The sequence below is a fragment of the Mirounga leonina genome, unplaced genomic scaffold (assembly GCF_011800145.1).
Source record: "Mirounga leonina isolate KUSES-001 unplaced genomic scaffold, KU_Mleo_1.0 Mir_366, whole genome shotgun sequence".
Lineage (NCBI taxonomy): Eukaryota > Metazoa > Chordata > Mammalia > Carnivora > Phocidae > Mirounga > Mirounga leonina.
The window spans coordinates 1061441-1075245 of record NW_023270709.1 but is presented as its reverse complement, the minus strand read 5'-3'; the positions used below and the strand labels follow the sequence as shown (position 1 = coordinate 1075245).

At 57.0% G+C, this 13805-nt stretch overlaps 1 protein-coding gene across 14 annotated transcripts; it reads right to left on the bottom strand.

Annotated features, from left to right (window-relative positions):
* Window positions 1-717: 717 nt before the first annotated feature.
* BAG6 (BAG cochaperone 6) lies at window positions 718-12148 on the bottom strand. 14 transcript variants are annotated; one of them, XM_035030588.1, is made up of 26 exons: window positions 11811-12148; window positions 11020-11146; window positions 9587-9704; window positions 9290-9486; window positions 9000-9053; window positions 8757-8831; window positions 7679-7917; window positions 7032-7161; window positions 6419-6616; window positions 5963-6215; window positions 5533-5610; window positions 5314-5421; window positions 5079-5191; window positions 4882-4969; window positions 4388-4671; window positions 3739-4030; window positions 3449-3618; window positions 3220-3273; window positions 2991-3093; window positions 2776-2900; window positions 2453-2599; window positions 2292-2351; window positions 2034-2180; window positions 1847-1954; window positions 1177-1323; window positions 718-894 (listed from the first exon to the last, which is right to left on the bottom strand). In XM_035030588.1, the coding sequence occupies exons 2-26, from the start codon at window positions 11131-11133 to the stop codon at window positions 799-801; spliced, it is 3498 nt and encodes a 1165-aa protein (XP_034886479.1). In that variant the 5' UTR covers window positions 11134-11146; window positions 11811-12148; the 3' UTR covers window positions 718-798. The 14 variants fall into 14 exon arrangements, with proteins under 14 accessions (XP_034886479.1, XP_034886482.1, XP_034886480.1 ...); XM_035030591.1 differs by having other exon boundaries at window positions 4882-4966; XM_035030589.1 differs by lacking the exon at window positions 11811-12148 and adding an exon at window positions 11620-11765.
* Window positions 12149-13805: the final 1657 nt, after the last annotated feature.

Genomic DNA, 13805 nt, shown 5'->3' with positions numbered 1-13805 from the left:
TGTCTGAGGCTTTGGTGGTACATCTAGAAGGTAGCACCCCACCGGGTTGTCAAGCAGGGTCTCTGGCCTGTCCAGCAAGAGAGCAGAGTCATCAGGCCTCTTAAATCCCTGAGGTAGTGTCCCAAGAGGTCCTGGTGGAAGCTGAAGTATATGGCCTGGCCTTGCCAGGTCTTCGGCCACGTTCTGTTGGTCCAGCAATAAGCTAGCGCACGGGGAGGGGACTGCAATTGCATCTCTCCAAGGGAGTAGCAAAGGATTTGCAGCCTCCTCTCACTTTGGTCCCGGCTACGAACTGGAGAGGAGGGCCCTGAAAGCGGTTTCGTGGACTCCACATTCAAGCCCGTGAACGGGAGGAGGCCCGTTCAGCCCGGTAGATGAGTGCCACTGTCAGGCTTGGCTAGTCAGGCTGGGACTGCATTTAGGTCTGCAGCTGCTTGGAAATCAAATGGTTTTTTACCGGATAGTTTGAGAGCCCTATGCTGGCCTAGAAATAGGTTTGGTCCATCTGTAAACTCCCGTTCTTTCACGTACACGTAAAATGCTTGTGCGTGATTGCGGTCGCCAGGCTTCGTTTCAGTGCTGCCCCCCGTGAACAGCAGAACAAGGCAGTGCGCGGCTGCTCGCCGGGGAGGATGAACACAGCTGGGCTCCTAGGGACTACTCCGAGAAGACTGAAGTACTTCGACGACTTAAGAAAGACAACTTAGAGACAATAGAGCCAGGAAAATCTGACTTTTATTTCTTAAATACTGTGAAGGGAAATGGTCCCCTGATGAGGGAGGGCCACAGAGCAAAGAGCTAGGGATCATCAGCAAAAGCCCGATGGGCATTAGGGAAGCGCTGGGGGCTGTAGTTGGGGTCTTCCTGCAGTCGCTTTTGTATATCAGCCCGAAGCTAGAGAGAGAGAGAGAGAGAGAGAGAGCAAGCGGGTTGGAGGGGCACTGGCTGAGGCTCTGGGATCCCAGCGAGCACGCAAGGCCGTCCCTTAGGAACTAGCACTTCCCACCAGCCACAGTCGGGAGCCTTCCCAGATGCCACTAGGGAAAAAAACTCTTTAAAAAACATCAAGTAGTAGCCCCAGGCTGACCAGTTTGTCTCTGAAGGGATCAGAAAAGAGGGGCCCTAGCCCGACCCCTCCCACTAGACCATCCCTATTCTGCTTCAAGGTGGGGGCACCTGCTGCCTGTAGCTCTCCTGAACCTCTGGTGCCTCCAGGTCCCGGCTCAGGCTCTCGGGGCTCGTCAGCGGCCGAGCTCCGGCTGCCTTAGCTGCCCGGCTCACGGCCTCTGAGAGAAGCAGCTGGGGGCCCTCACCCTGCATCGTCTGGGGGACAGGGGGTCGGGAGGGAAAAGGGGATCAACGTCAGATCCAGTGCCACCACCCAGCTCACCCTTTCCAGGAGCCAACCACTGAATTTCTAGGCTAGTGGAGAGAAGGGAACCAGCCCGCGGGTGGTTCTGAGCGCAGAAATGCCTTCCTAGTTGGCTCTGGCTCTGGCGAGAGAGCGTTTGCACGTGCTGGACTTGCCCTTCAAAACACGGGCGGCAGGAGGAGTCGCGCCACCCAGCACTCAGAGCTAGCTAGTCCACGAGAGGAGGCCGCCCTCGAGGAAACGGGCCCTGGCCACACGGCACCTGGGGGTCAGGCGGCTGAGGGAGGACAGCGGCGCTGGTGCGCGCTAGCCTCACACCTACTGCCACCACTGTGGGCGAGTCCCAGGAAGGCTTCCTTGTCCACTCAGCCACAGGACGGAAGTAGGAAGAACTCCTTCCGGCTCTAACTAGTTGATTCTAAACACGGCAGAGGAAGGGGGATAAAGAGCTCCTCAGGGAAGAGGCACACCAACCTTACGTCTCTTGGCAGGCATACCACTGAGGTAGGCGTCGCTCAGGGGGGGCTGCGGCTTCACCTTCCGCTGGCTCTGAATGTCCTGCTGGATAATCGGGACCCACTCCTGGGGACGGAAAAGATGATGAGGAACTGGCACAACTTCCAGCTGCTCTTGGCTCCCCAGCTCACCTCCTGACACTCACTGGGGGGACTGCGGCTGCCCAAGGCTCGGTCTCAGCTGAAGCTCCGTCCTGTTCGTCCCGGGAGCCGCCGCCCTCAGGAGCAGGAGGTGGCCCTCGGGACATGGCCTCTTCTGCTGTTGTGCCCGGGGCCGGGGAAGCATTCTCCCGCTGGGAGTGAGACAGCGGGGAAGATGCAGGCTTCAGCATCCCCAGCCTCCAGCCCTTCTGCCCGCAGCCCTCCGCTCCCCGTTGTCTGGCCCCTCGACCTCTCCCTGGTACCTGAGGCTCAGGGGAAGTCCTCTCTGAACCCTGAACTTCCATTGGCTCCTCAGGAAGTGGCTATGAAATTGGACAGAGGAGGAGAACACAAAAGGCCCTCTCAGGCCTCCCTGTCCAGTTCCCTCAAGTCCCCGGACCCCACAGCCCATCGGGACCCTTACCTGGGGGGGGTCACCAACCCTGCGAACGTATCTGAGGATGGCATCAGGGCCCACGGGCATGTGCTCCAGAACCACCTGAAGCCTCAGTCCCATCATAGTGGTCAGCCAGCTCACCAAGGATGGGTTCACCCCACGAGACATGCGACGCTGAGGGCAGAAAGCAGCCTTGGAACACAACATCTTCAACCAGCTTTTGAAAGGTACGGAAGGGTAAAGGACGGCAGTTTGGAGCAAAAAAACAAAACGAGAACTGCAGGATAGCAGAGAGAATGGAACCCTAAGAAAACAAAAGGCTGGAGATCGGGGGGCTGGGTGGTGCTTACAATTCGGCCGTTGATGACTGCGGCAAGTTCCATCTGCTGTCCCCCCAAGCAGTGCAGGTTGAGGGCCAGGCATTCAAACAGGCCCTGGTTACACAACTCCAGCAAACGGGCCCCAAACCCACTGTCTGTGGGCAAGATGCGAGGAGGGGACGCTGGCACCGGCAGCCCTGCGCCTCTAACCCGCCCACACGTGCGCCCGCGGGCCCGCCCCTCACCTGTGCAGTGCAGCACGTGAGCAGCAATGCTGTTGAACTGCTCCTGGAGAAATTCCAGGTTTGTCCGGATGATGTCCACGCCGGGCTGAACCTGCACCAAAGACTGAGAAACGAGACACGCAAAGAGCCCCAACTCAGGGACCCTGCAGGACTAGGATCGAGGAGGCAGGAGGAGCAGCAGTTACCCTGACCACAGCCGGGACACGAGGAACGGGGAAGGGTTACTCACAAAACTCTCCCGCACGTATTCTTCCAGCCCCGTGATCAACGTGTGGGTTGCCGTCTAGAGGGAAGCAGCACAAGTTCAGGCCCAGGCCCCAGGCCCCAGCCCCCTCCACCTCCGGTAAGTCCAGGACTCGGGCTGGAGCAATCGTCGCTTTAGGTGACAGATGAACAGAGTCAGGAAGAAGGAACGGAAGCTGAGCAGGAGCGCTCTGAGGCCCAGGGTCCTCACTTACCCGTATGTTGCCAGGTGTGGGCTCTTGGCCACCCAGGTAGTGCTGGTGGAAAAAGGACCGCAGCTGGGGCTGGAGCCGCTGCAGGGGCTGGAAATGGCCATGAAGGAGCATCACCACGTCCACCATGGAAAAGTTCTGGCACAGAAGAGAGAGCAGGGCCCCAAAGAATCCTAGGAACAGGGGCCGAAGTCAGCAGCGGCCTTCACCACCTGGCCTGCCCACCCACCACCAGCCCGTCGGCCTCGTTCCGGCCATCGGCAACCCCCCCGCCCCGCCGCCGACTCGCTCACCGAGGGCCCCATCAGCCCCAGGCTCGAAGATGTTGCTGGACCCGCTGAGGCGCTGGATGAAAGCGGCGATACTCTCGCTGCTGCCAGCCCGGGCCCCCAGGGAGCCCAGCAGGGAGTTCAGCACACCCTGCACCACGGAGGTAAAAAACTCCGGCGACAGGCTCTCAAGACCCAGGCCTCCAGGGCTCCCTGCACCAGCAGAAGGGGACCCCGGCGGGGGCACGGTCTGCTGCTCGGGGGCTGGGGCCGGGGGTGGGGGCGGCGGAGGGGGCGGAGGCGCCGTCTGTGTCGCCTGGCAGACAGAGAAAGAACACACCACAGAAAACAAGCTGAGAACGGGGACAAGACACCGGGAAGGCACAAACCGGAAGAAGCCCGAAGACGGAGCGCGCCGGCCCCTCTCCCTCTGAACGGGTGAGGTCAGAAAGCAGCACCGCGGGCTACTCTGCCTTCACAGCCTCATCTTCCTCTTCTCCAAAACCGTGGGGGGGGGGGGGTGCTGGGGCGTCAGTGAAGTCCCGGGGCCCCCTCCCACCGCCAGGCCCCCGGACGCTGGAACCCAGCAGCGAGATCGTAGCGACAAGACACCAGCGCCCGGCTGGGCCCGAGGAAAGGGGGGCTGAAGCCAAAGAGCCAGCCAGCCACCCACCTGCAGGAAGTCGGTCATGCCCTGCAGGAAGGCGGGGACGCCAGGCATCGCCACGGTGATGGTAGGAGAAGCCACGCCGGGCGCCCCGGCCCCGGGCCCTGCCGGCCCCAGCAGGCTCCCCAAGAGCTGGGAGAACTGCAGGTCGGCCGCGGAGGGCTGCGGGGGCGGAGGCTGGGCAGGCCCCCCGGGGGCAGGACCGGCGGTGGTAGCAGTGTTGGTGGTGCCAGCGCTGGCTGAAGCGGTGGCGGGGGCCGCAGGTGGAGCCATTCCTGGGGTCCCCTGAGCTGGACAGACCGAAAGAGACAAGGTGAACTGTAAGGAGAAACGAGATGCCCCGGCATTTCCATCACGCTCTCCCCGGCAGGAGAGCAAGGACAAAGGACCCATGCGGAGAGCCGGGAAGCGGCCGTGAGGAGCGGCCGTGAGGAGCGGAGCGTCAGCCTCCAGGCTGTGGCCCCCCCTGCAGCTGGACGTGGGCGGGAACGAGGACTCACCCACGAGAACGGGCTGCATCAGAAGCTGCCCCACAAGGCCGCTCACCATCTGGGCCAAAGAGGCATTGGTACCCAGCCCGGTGCCCTGCTGAACCGAGAGAGGGGAGGCTTTCAGTCCTGCCCTGTCCACTCCCCACCACAGGACCCTCTCCGCAGACTCTTCCGCCCCACCCCAGAACTCCTCCACCCTTACTCACTAGAGTACCCGAGACGGGGGGCCCCCCAGGATGGGAAGGCCGAGCCTGTGGAGGGGTGGGCCGGGCAATCACCACCCGGGTGGGAGCTGTCGGGAAGCCTGGCACCTGCTGTCCTGTGGGTGGCAGAGGGGAGAGACCGAGGAGGGCTGAGGGCTGGGCCCCGGCCAGCCAGCCAACGGCACCCACCACCATGGACCGTGCCCCACCTCCCAAGCTTCCCCTCCCGGGTCATTACCTGCGGCCGCGGAGGCAACAGCTGCCACCATGGCCTGGTGAGTGATCTGGTGGGCGACGGCGTGCATGAACTCAGGGGGCAGGGAGGGCAGCTGGATGAGGGTGGAGCCTGAGGGGCGGGTCTGATGTAACCTTGAACCTGGACCCCCTTCAACCCACCCACTCGGCCCTACCCCTTGTCTACCCAGAGCTCAGCCTGCTCTGATGCCCTCACTCTTACCCAGGGTCTGGCCATGACCAGGGGGTCCTAGGGGGCCAGTGGGAGCACTCGGAACTCCACCAGGCTGTGTGCCAGAATCTGGGCAGGGAGACAGAGAGAGTGGCCCTGAGACAGGCGGGGCCAAGGCCTAACTGTATCCTCCAGAGACCAGCATCCTTCAGGCCGCTACTCCCCCCACCAGAAAGCCGGCTTTTCCCTCCATCTGGACAGGGAGGATGCACTCCCTTCGCCATGCACACCAATCTGCAGGGACAAGCAGTCCCTCCTGTCCTTCCCCACATGGGCCGACTAAAGCTTCTGCCCTGGTTCCTCTGCTCTGGCAGCCGGCCCTGGCTTCTCCCCTCCCCACCCTCACTCTCACACCTCCGCGCCTCAACCCCGCCTCCCGCGTCGTGCAGCTCTACTCTACCGACGACTGGCCCTAACTCACCTTGGATGTTCATGTGCATCATGACCACGGGTTCCACGCTCTGGTGGGAAATCCGGATGACCCTCGGGTGGCTGGTGGTCGGGGGGGGAGCCGGCCCTGGCGGGGGAATCCCCTCGGTTGAGGAGTCGACAGCGGTGGAAGTGGGAGCCAGGGACGAGGCCTGCCCAGGACCAGGGGGAGCTGCCTCCGCATTGGCAGCCGGGGGGGGCCGAGTCCCATTCCCCGTCATGGTCACGGTGGTTCCTACATTGATCTGGAGCAGACAAATAAGGCAGTAGTGAAGAAAACAAGAGCCTAACCCAGAGTACCCCGAGATAAACTCCTTCAGCCTCCCCATCCTTCATCCCTTTGTATTCCCAAAGTCCCCACCTTCTCGCTTCAAGCCCGATAGCTACTCTGGGCCGTTCCACCAATAGCGCCCCGCATTGTCCGTCCCTCCGGGCTCCCCCGACCCACCTGGATGGGGATGGCTGCCTGCTGAAGCACCATGGGGGTGGTGTAGTGCGACATGGGCCGAACCACGTGCAGGTGTCGTGGGGGCGCACAGGCCAGGTTGCAGCGCAGGTCAGACAGGGCCACGAAGGTGTTGCCCAGCAGCCGCAGGCTCTCCCCCACCAAGTTGATCAAGCGCTGGTCCTCTTCACGGCCCTCTTGCTGTCCCCACCGGGGCCGAGCACAGAAAGGCAAAAACCTATCAGGCTGGAACGAACCTCGGTAACAAGAGCAGCAACACCCCTGAAGAACACCGTGCTCTCTACACCTTTGGGCATAGCCTGGGAAGCTTCTGGGTAGGCCCGGTCTGAGCAAGTAACTTCCACTTCACATACGTACAAAGTTCCCTACTATGACTGGCACCAGAAAGTCAGCACATCATCTACTCCTCTCCCTCACTCCACGTAAGCTTCCTGAGCAACTCGCTCGAGGCATCGAGGGAGAAAACCAATAGACAAATCTACAGAACTCATTCCGTTGCAGACAGTGTTGTTTTGCGGGGGAAAGGGTTAGCTAGCTGCACTCCAGACCGCTCCCTGTGGGACGCACCGGGGGTGAGGGGGCGGGTGGCACTCACGTTGTTGTTGTAGTCCGTGGTGGCAGCGGCACCCAGAACCTCGTAGTAGCGCTGCAGGAAGGGCTGCAGGCGGCTCTCCAGCCGCTGGAGCTCCTGGAGCACTTCGACGTACTCCGCAGGCGAAGGGTGGCTGGGGGCAACCCCGAGAGGCAGTGAGCAGAGGCTTTCCTCAGATCCCCAGCCTCCCAGCTGACCTAGACTACAATGCCCTGTCTCTCCGCAGCCCCCCAGACACCTGGCCCAATCCCTCCTGGGACCAGCAGAACATCCATCCTTCACCTGCACCCACAAGAAGACAAGGAGAAGAAAACAACTGCTTCCACCTTCCCCACCACACAATCCCATCCCTATGATGGCAGGGAACGAACGCTGAAGGAAGAAACGCCGCCCGCGTGAACTTGGGGAAGAGAGTCTGGATCGGGCTCAGGAACCACCACCTGGATTTCCTTGCCCCAGGGACAGCAGTGCTTCCGGCTCGATTGCCAGCCCTAACCTCATTCGGCTGGTCCAGAGCCTCTCTGCCCCACCAGGCTAACCCTACAGGTAAGAATGCCCAGCGGTCCCCTTCTCCCACCATCCCCTTCCCGGCTCTCATACTTCACTGAGGATCCCTCACTCCCCTCCCAAAGCGTCCCTCGGGTTCTCACTTGGGCGCATTTGTCTCTGGGGCAGGTGCTGGGCCCACAGGGGCTGGGCCAGAAGGGGTGAGTTCTGGGCTCTGGGCTGGGACACGCTCCTCCACTTCTTCCGCCTCCATGGCCTCCCGAGGAGGCACTTCGCTTTCGACTGGTTCTGATGTTTGAGAGCTCAAGGCGACAGGCTCCGGGGCCACAGTCGGCATCTGTGCAGGCGGCTGACTGTGCTGTGCTTGGGGTCCCCCTCGACACTGAAGGGGAGAGATTCAGGATACCAAAGGCAGGATGAGACTGCCACAGATTACTCAGGTCAATGGAGAACGAGTGGAGAAGGAGCTCTAACTAGGCTCCTAAAGGCAGGGCTTTGCACCTGTCTGACTCCTCAGCAAAAAGCACCATGCTTAAACAAGACGCATGATAAATAATCTGTGATACTTGAGAGTTACTAACAAAATAAAAAAACGATAGTTCCCTAAACCTCCGCTAGAAGAATAAAAAACATCACACGCTACAGTCACAACACCAACCAATAGAACTAGGACATCTCGGCATCAGACAGTAATTAAAAAGCTAAAAAAGCACGGACTGCTTCTGTAATTGAAAAAAGATGCCACAAGAGTTATCTGGTAAGGGGCACCTGGGTGGCTCAGTTTGTTAAGTGACTGCCTTCGGCTCAGGTCAAGATCCCAGGGACCTGGAATTGAGCCCTGCATCAGACTCCCTGCTTGGCGGAAAGCCTGCTTCTCCCTCTCCCACTCCCCCTGCTTGTGTTCCCTCTCTCGCCGTCTCTCTCTCTCTCTTTCTCTGTCAATTAAATACATAAATAAAATCTTTAAAAAAAAAAACAAACTTATCTGGTAAGTCTGCAACAAACTTCCCAGATACCAGGCACCCAGAGGATTGGCAGGGACAAGAGAGCCCGACAAAGATATATTTTCTGCCCCAAAGAGTGAAGATTGCAGAGAACAGACCAGATCAGGCAGGAAGAAACCAGCTGATATGGCCAGTCATGCCTTCGCTGCCAGGCGGACACAGAACGGTAAGGGAGAATGAAAAGACAGACAGACCCTAGCCAGCCTTGCCCACTGACCTCCATCCGGGATAGTAAGGTCTGTATATCCCTGATCATGTGCTGAGCCATCACCAGCCGTACTCGGGGTTCACTCTATACGACAAGAGAAATAAAATGAGGGTACGTCTGAGACGAAGCCATGAACTCTACCACCCACTGAATCAGGTCCCAGCCGGCTCCTCAGCCAGGACCCCCCCACCCCCCACCTCATGGCCTCCTTCTCCCAGATCCCCTTCCCTGACCCTCCCAGGCCCGTGATACCTGTATCGGGGCCTGTTCCATGTTGATGTGAACATCCACAGCAGAGCCGTCACTCTGGGAAAAGGGTAAGGGAAGTTGCTCTGGGAGAAGCCAAATACTAAGGCCCCCACACCTCCAACTCATTTTCTGGAGCCCCACCCTTTTTCTCAAAGACTGAGGCCGTATCAGACCTCAGGGACCTGGAAACCCAATCTAAAGACCGAGACACCTATGTTTATGAGCTCTCTGCTATTGCCACAACCAAACCACCCTTCCCCACAAAAACTGGCCTATGTGGAACACAAGCTTACAGGAAGGTTGAAGGTTCCAACCATGACATAGCTGTTGGCATTCCGGTCATGAACAGAGGCCCCAGGCCCCCGAGTACCAGGTGGGGGTCCTCCACCATGGGTGCCTGAGGCAGACCCTATCCCAGAAGATGCCCCAGAAGGGAGCTGAGTCTGAGGAGGAGCCCGTTCCACCAGGTGAATAACCTTTCCCCCAACATCTGCAGGAAAAAAAAGATACACACCAAAGCATTATACAATCAAGTAAGCCCAAGGCCTCAGCTCATCCCTCAACCTCTGAACTGCCTCCCCCAAACTTACTGTATTCCTGGAGCTTCTTATCATCCTGCAGAACTCGTCCCTGATAAATGAGCCGTTGTTTCTCAGAGGGAATGCTGACAGAAGCAGCAATGTGCTCTTTAAACTCCTTTACATTCATCTACAGCAAAGAGAGACCAAGAACTATCAGTGAATGTAGGAAAAGGGGAAGGACGGAAAGGGGACAACTGACTTTTGGAAATGAGGGGTAAAAACCACCCGATCATAACATCACTACCTATTTGTCTTGATTGTGAGATAATTATTGTACAAAGTCCCAAACTAAGACATGTTTACACCTGTCAAGACAGACAATAAGGGCGCCTGGGTGGCTCAGTTGGTTAGGCGACTGCCTTCGGCTCAGGTCATGATCCTGGAGTCCCGGGATCGAGTCCCACATCGGGCTCCCTGCTCGGCGGGGGGTCTGCTTCTCCCTCTGACCCTCTCCCCTCTCGTGCTCTCTGTCTCTCATTCTCTCTCTCAAATAAATAAATAAAAAATCTTAAAAAAAAAAAAAAAGACAGACAATAAGTGTTAACAAACTTCAAGTTATGTGCCCAGAAAAAAATTATGTGGCTGAGAAACAGAAAAGCTAATTGACATTCCCTTCTCTCCCTGGCTCCCAAAGGAATGTGTGTCTACGGATACCATTGACCCCTCCTCAAACACAAAATGATACAACTCTACAATCTCAAAGATAAATGCAATGACAAGGAAGGGGGAGTGGAAAGTCAAGTTAAGGAAGGCTCAACGGCAAAGAGAAAAAATAACAAACACTTTCCTAACTGGACAAGTGAGTCTTCAGAAGTACCAGATTGTTTATGTACATCTAATCAGAAAAGCCTATATGGTTTTTTGTGTACATGTTAAAAGCCATGGACCAACCCCTCATGATTCTGTCTCCACGTATCACAGGAACTAATGGTACAGACAGCCGTGTGGCATTAAAATCAAAAGATTCAAATTATGCCACAGATACTAGTAATTCCAGTCAACAGTCTGCTAGGGATCTACCTGTGCTACAGGCTCTGATTTCTAGCCTTTAAAAACATAATACAGACCTGATTAATTTTTGTTTTTAAGACTCGAGTTTTGGATCTCTGTTCTGTTTCCCTTCCCAAAGGCACGAGCCATGTCTGTCCCTTTGGGCTGGGGTTTGCTCATGATGATGGCATACAGATTCGTCCTTCCTCCACATTTCCCTCTGCACTGAGTTCTATCAAGGTGGAAAAAGGCAGAACAAAATCTGCCTCATTCAACAGAAGCCATACCTTCTCACTCAACAAGAAAGACCAAAAAATGTCCTGTCCAAAATATGAACAAAGGAACCAATTAAAAAAGATTCAAGAACCAAAAAAATCAGGCTCTTCTCTCAGAATAAGGGGCCTATAAGAGGAAGAGTTAATGAGTGTCTTCCAGAAGTGCCGGGGTCTCACCTGGGCCCTCACAATAAAGGTCCGAGTCTGAGAGTCCAAGGTCTTCACCAGCACCTCCAGGCTGTCAGGCTCCTCCATACTGGTAGTGGTACTGGTACTATCACTGGGCTCCATGGCTGACAGCTCTCTAAGGAAGAATAGAGGGAGGGAGGCCTGCTGTCGCCCAAAGCAGATACCCGGAAGCCTCCCCGGCCTGAGTCTCCGCCCTAATACCTAAAGAGTTTCTCCCACACAAGCGCACACACTCACACCCGCCCCCATCCCCCTTCTGATTCCGGGGCACGGGGAGAGAAACACAAAGGGCAGGAGATCGACGGCACAGGGAGCTGGAGGACGGGGAGATGGGAGGGGCTCCACAATGCCAATCACAATAAGGGAGGGCCAGTCAGGCTAGGAAGCCGGGAAGGTAGGAACCAGGAGACCGGTGTCATCACCAGTCGCGATACGACAAAGGCCCCAAAGGTCGGCAAACCCTGGGGAGCACACGAGAGCGGGGGGTCGCGCCAGACTCTGCGGAGACAGTGGTTTCGCGCACGCGCGCCACGCCACGCCCATCGAACTCGCCTAAGTCACGACAGACCCGAAATGACGGACACTCACGGGGGGCCAGACTGGCTAGCTGACTGCCCCCCTCTTCCGCCTTCCCTCGATGCTCCAGCAGAGCGGCGCAACCAACACACACCAGACACAGACACAGACACACAGACACACAGACACACACACACACACACCCCACCCCACCACTACCAATACCACCACCCCGGGCTCCGCCCCCGAGTTCCCCACGGTACCGTCACTTCCGGTCTCCCCCAACTTGCCACCGATGGCCACTTCCGTTTCCCCGATAGTATTTGGGGATCGCTAGGCTGTACTTCCGGCTCCCCCAGGCCCCCAAGCTTTACTCTTGTGGGGCACAACGAGAAAGTTCGCGGCCCCAAACAGTGAGTTCCTTGGGGCGAGACGGGCCGGGGCCGGCCTGGATGGGAGGGAGCCGAGCACCCCGAGGAGCCGCCACCGCCGTCGCCCGGGGGACCGTACTGCGCCTGCGTGCGTTGCACTACGCATGCGTACACTCTTAGGCACCTCCCCACCCCCGCTAACGCTGTTCACTTCTGTGCACGCGCTTGAGCCGTGGGAGGTTGAGGTGGCTACTATAAATGCCTGAAAATAATTACCAGAAGAGACTCTATACCTCGAGAGGCTTTGGACAGTTGTGTGCCTCTTGGGAGTTTGGGGACTGGGGATTGTTCCTCATGAATCTATGTTAAAGTCTTGGCCGGCAGAGAACTTGAGGCGGCACTGTGCTGGCCTCCTAAAATTCTGTCTTCTCACTGGCCCTCGCGGCGCTACTCCTTCGGCGCCTCCGGAAGTCCTCCTGCTTTAGGCGGTTGGAGATGGTTCGCGAGCAACCTGGGTGTGCTGTCGCGTCGTTGGGGCTTTCGGTGCTGCCCGGTGGGCGTTTGGCGGGGTGTGGGCGCCATGTTCCTCGCCGGCGGTGTGCGGCCGGGAGGACACGCCATGTTCTGGAGCAACTAAGGATTTACTGCTTTTCAGGACTTTCGTCAGAAAGGGCGCCTCCAAGTTTGGGAATTGGGAGCGAATGGAGTCAGACTGGACCGAAGCACAAGAGTCCGATCCTGGGCTATTGAAGGGGCCACCGCAGGGCTTCCGCTGGCCGGGGTCGACGGTCAGACTGGGCAGTCGCGCCCCGCCCCCCGCCCTCGGGCAAGGGCCCTGGCCCCGCGGCGCTGCAACTTCTACCGTCTCGTGGCTGCCGGCCTACCTGTCCCCGGTGTCCACAGCCTTTCTGGGTTTCGTAGTTTCTACCCAGGTCCCAGTACTGTTTCAGTTAAGAGTTCTAATAAACACCTGTTTAGTGAGCACTTGGTTTGTGCCAGCCAAATTGCTCAGGGTTTTGCGTACTGCCCCATTTAAAAGGCTTTCAACACCTGAGATAGGGGAGTACACTTAGGCGAAAGTAAGCGGCAGAACTGGCAAGTCCAGGCCTACCAGACCCCGGGTCAAGCATTTCTACTTTACTGCTCCTATAAATTGTTGTATTTTATATATATTTGCTTCTTCTTACTAAAAAAATGGCAAACATTACCCCCAAATGTTACAAGGGGCCTTCATATACCCATCACCCAAACTTGGTTCTTTTAACTAAATCGCAAACCCATAGCAAGCCTCACCTCTCAGAAATTTTTTGGCAGTCTGTGGTTTATACATAATCTATTAAGGAAGCCCCATCTCTCATTGCATTAATTGCTCCACCCACTTGGCACTATCCAATGAGTGCCTCTTGACAATTCTTTCCGTACTATTATTTGAGAACCTATAGCCCACTAGAAACTGTAATAAGTGCCTTTACAAACATTAATTATAGTGAATATTTACTTTGGACTTAACCACGTGCAGGCCTTTGCTAAGGGCTTTACATGCATTATCTCTTTCAATCCTATGAGATTGATGGTTTGATCATTTTACAAGTGAAAAAAAAACAGGCATAGAGATTAATAAAATTGTCCAAGATCTAACAAATAGTGGAGTTAGGGTTTGCACCCACTCTGCCTAACACCAATATCTATCCTCTAACCTTTACTGATGTAGCCTCTTCCTTCTGGTAATAAATGTTGAGTGAATGAGCTCGTGTCAGTGAACTTTTCTCAGGGGTGTTCATATTGTTTCCCTAATTACAAACTTCAGCGAGAAGGCCTCCCATTCACCAGGCCCCAGCACCTGGTTCATACCTGTCCTAAAGAACTTACCAGGCTGTGTACTGCAAG

Excerpts from the sequence above, each read along its gene's own strand:
- BAG6 (XM_035030588.1), bottom strand. The coding sequence starts at position 11,133 with ATGGAGCCCAGTGATAGTACCAGTACCACTACCAGTATGGAGGAGCCT. Across the intron at positions 3,619-3,738 it reads TGGGGCTGATGGGGCCCTCG|GATTCTTTGGGGCCCTGCTC; the intron begins GTGAGCGAGTCG and ends CCCTGTTCCTAG. Across the intron at positions 3,094-3,219 it reads AATACGTGCGGGAGAGTTTT|TCTTTGGTGCAGGTTCAGCC; the intron begins GTGAGTAACCCT and ends CTCGTTTCTCAG.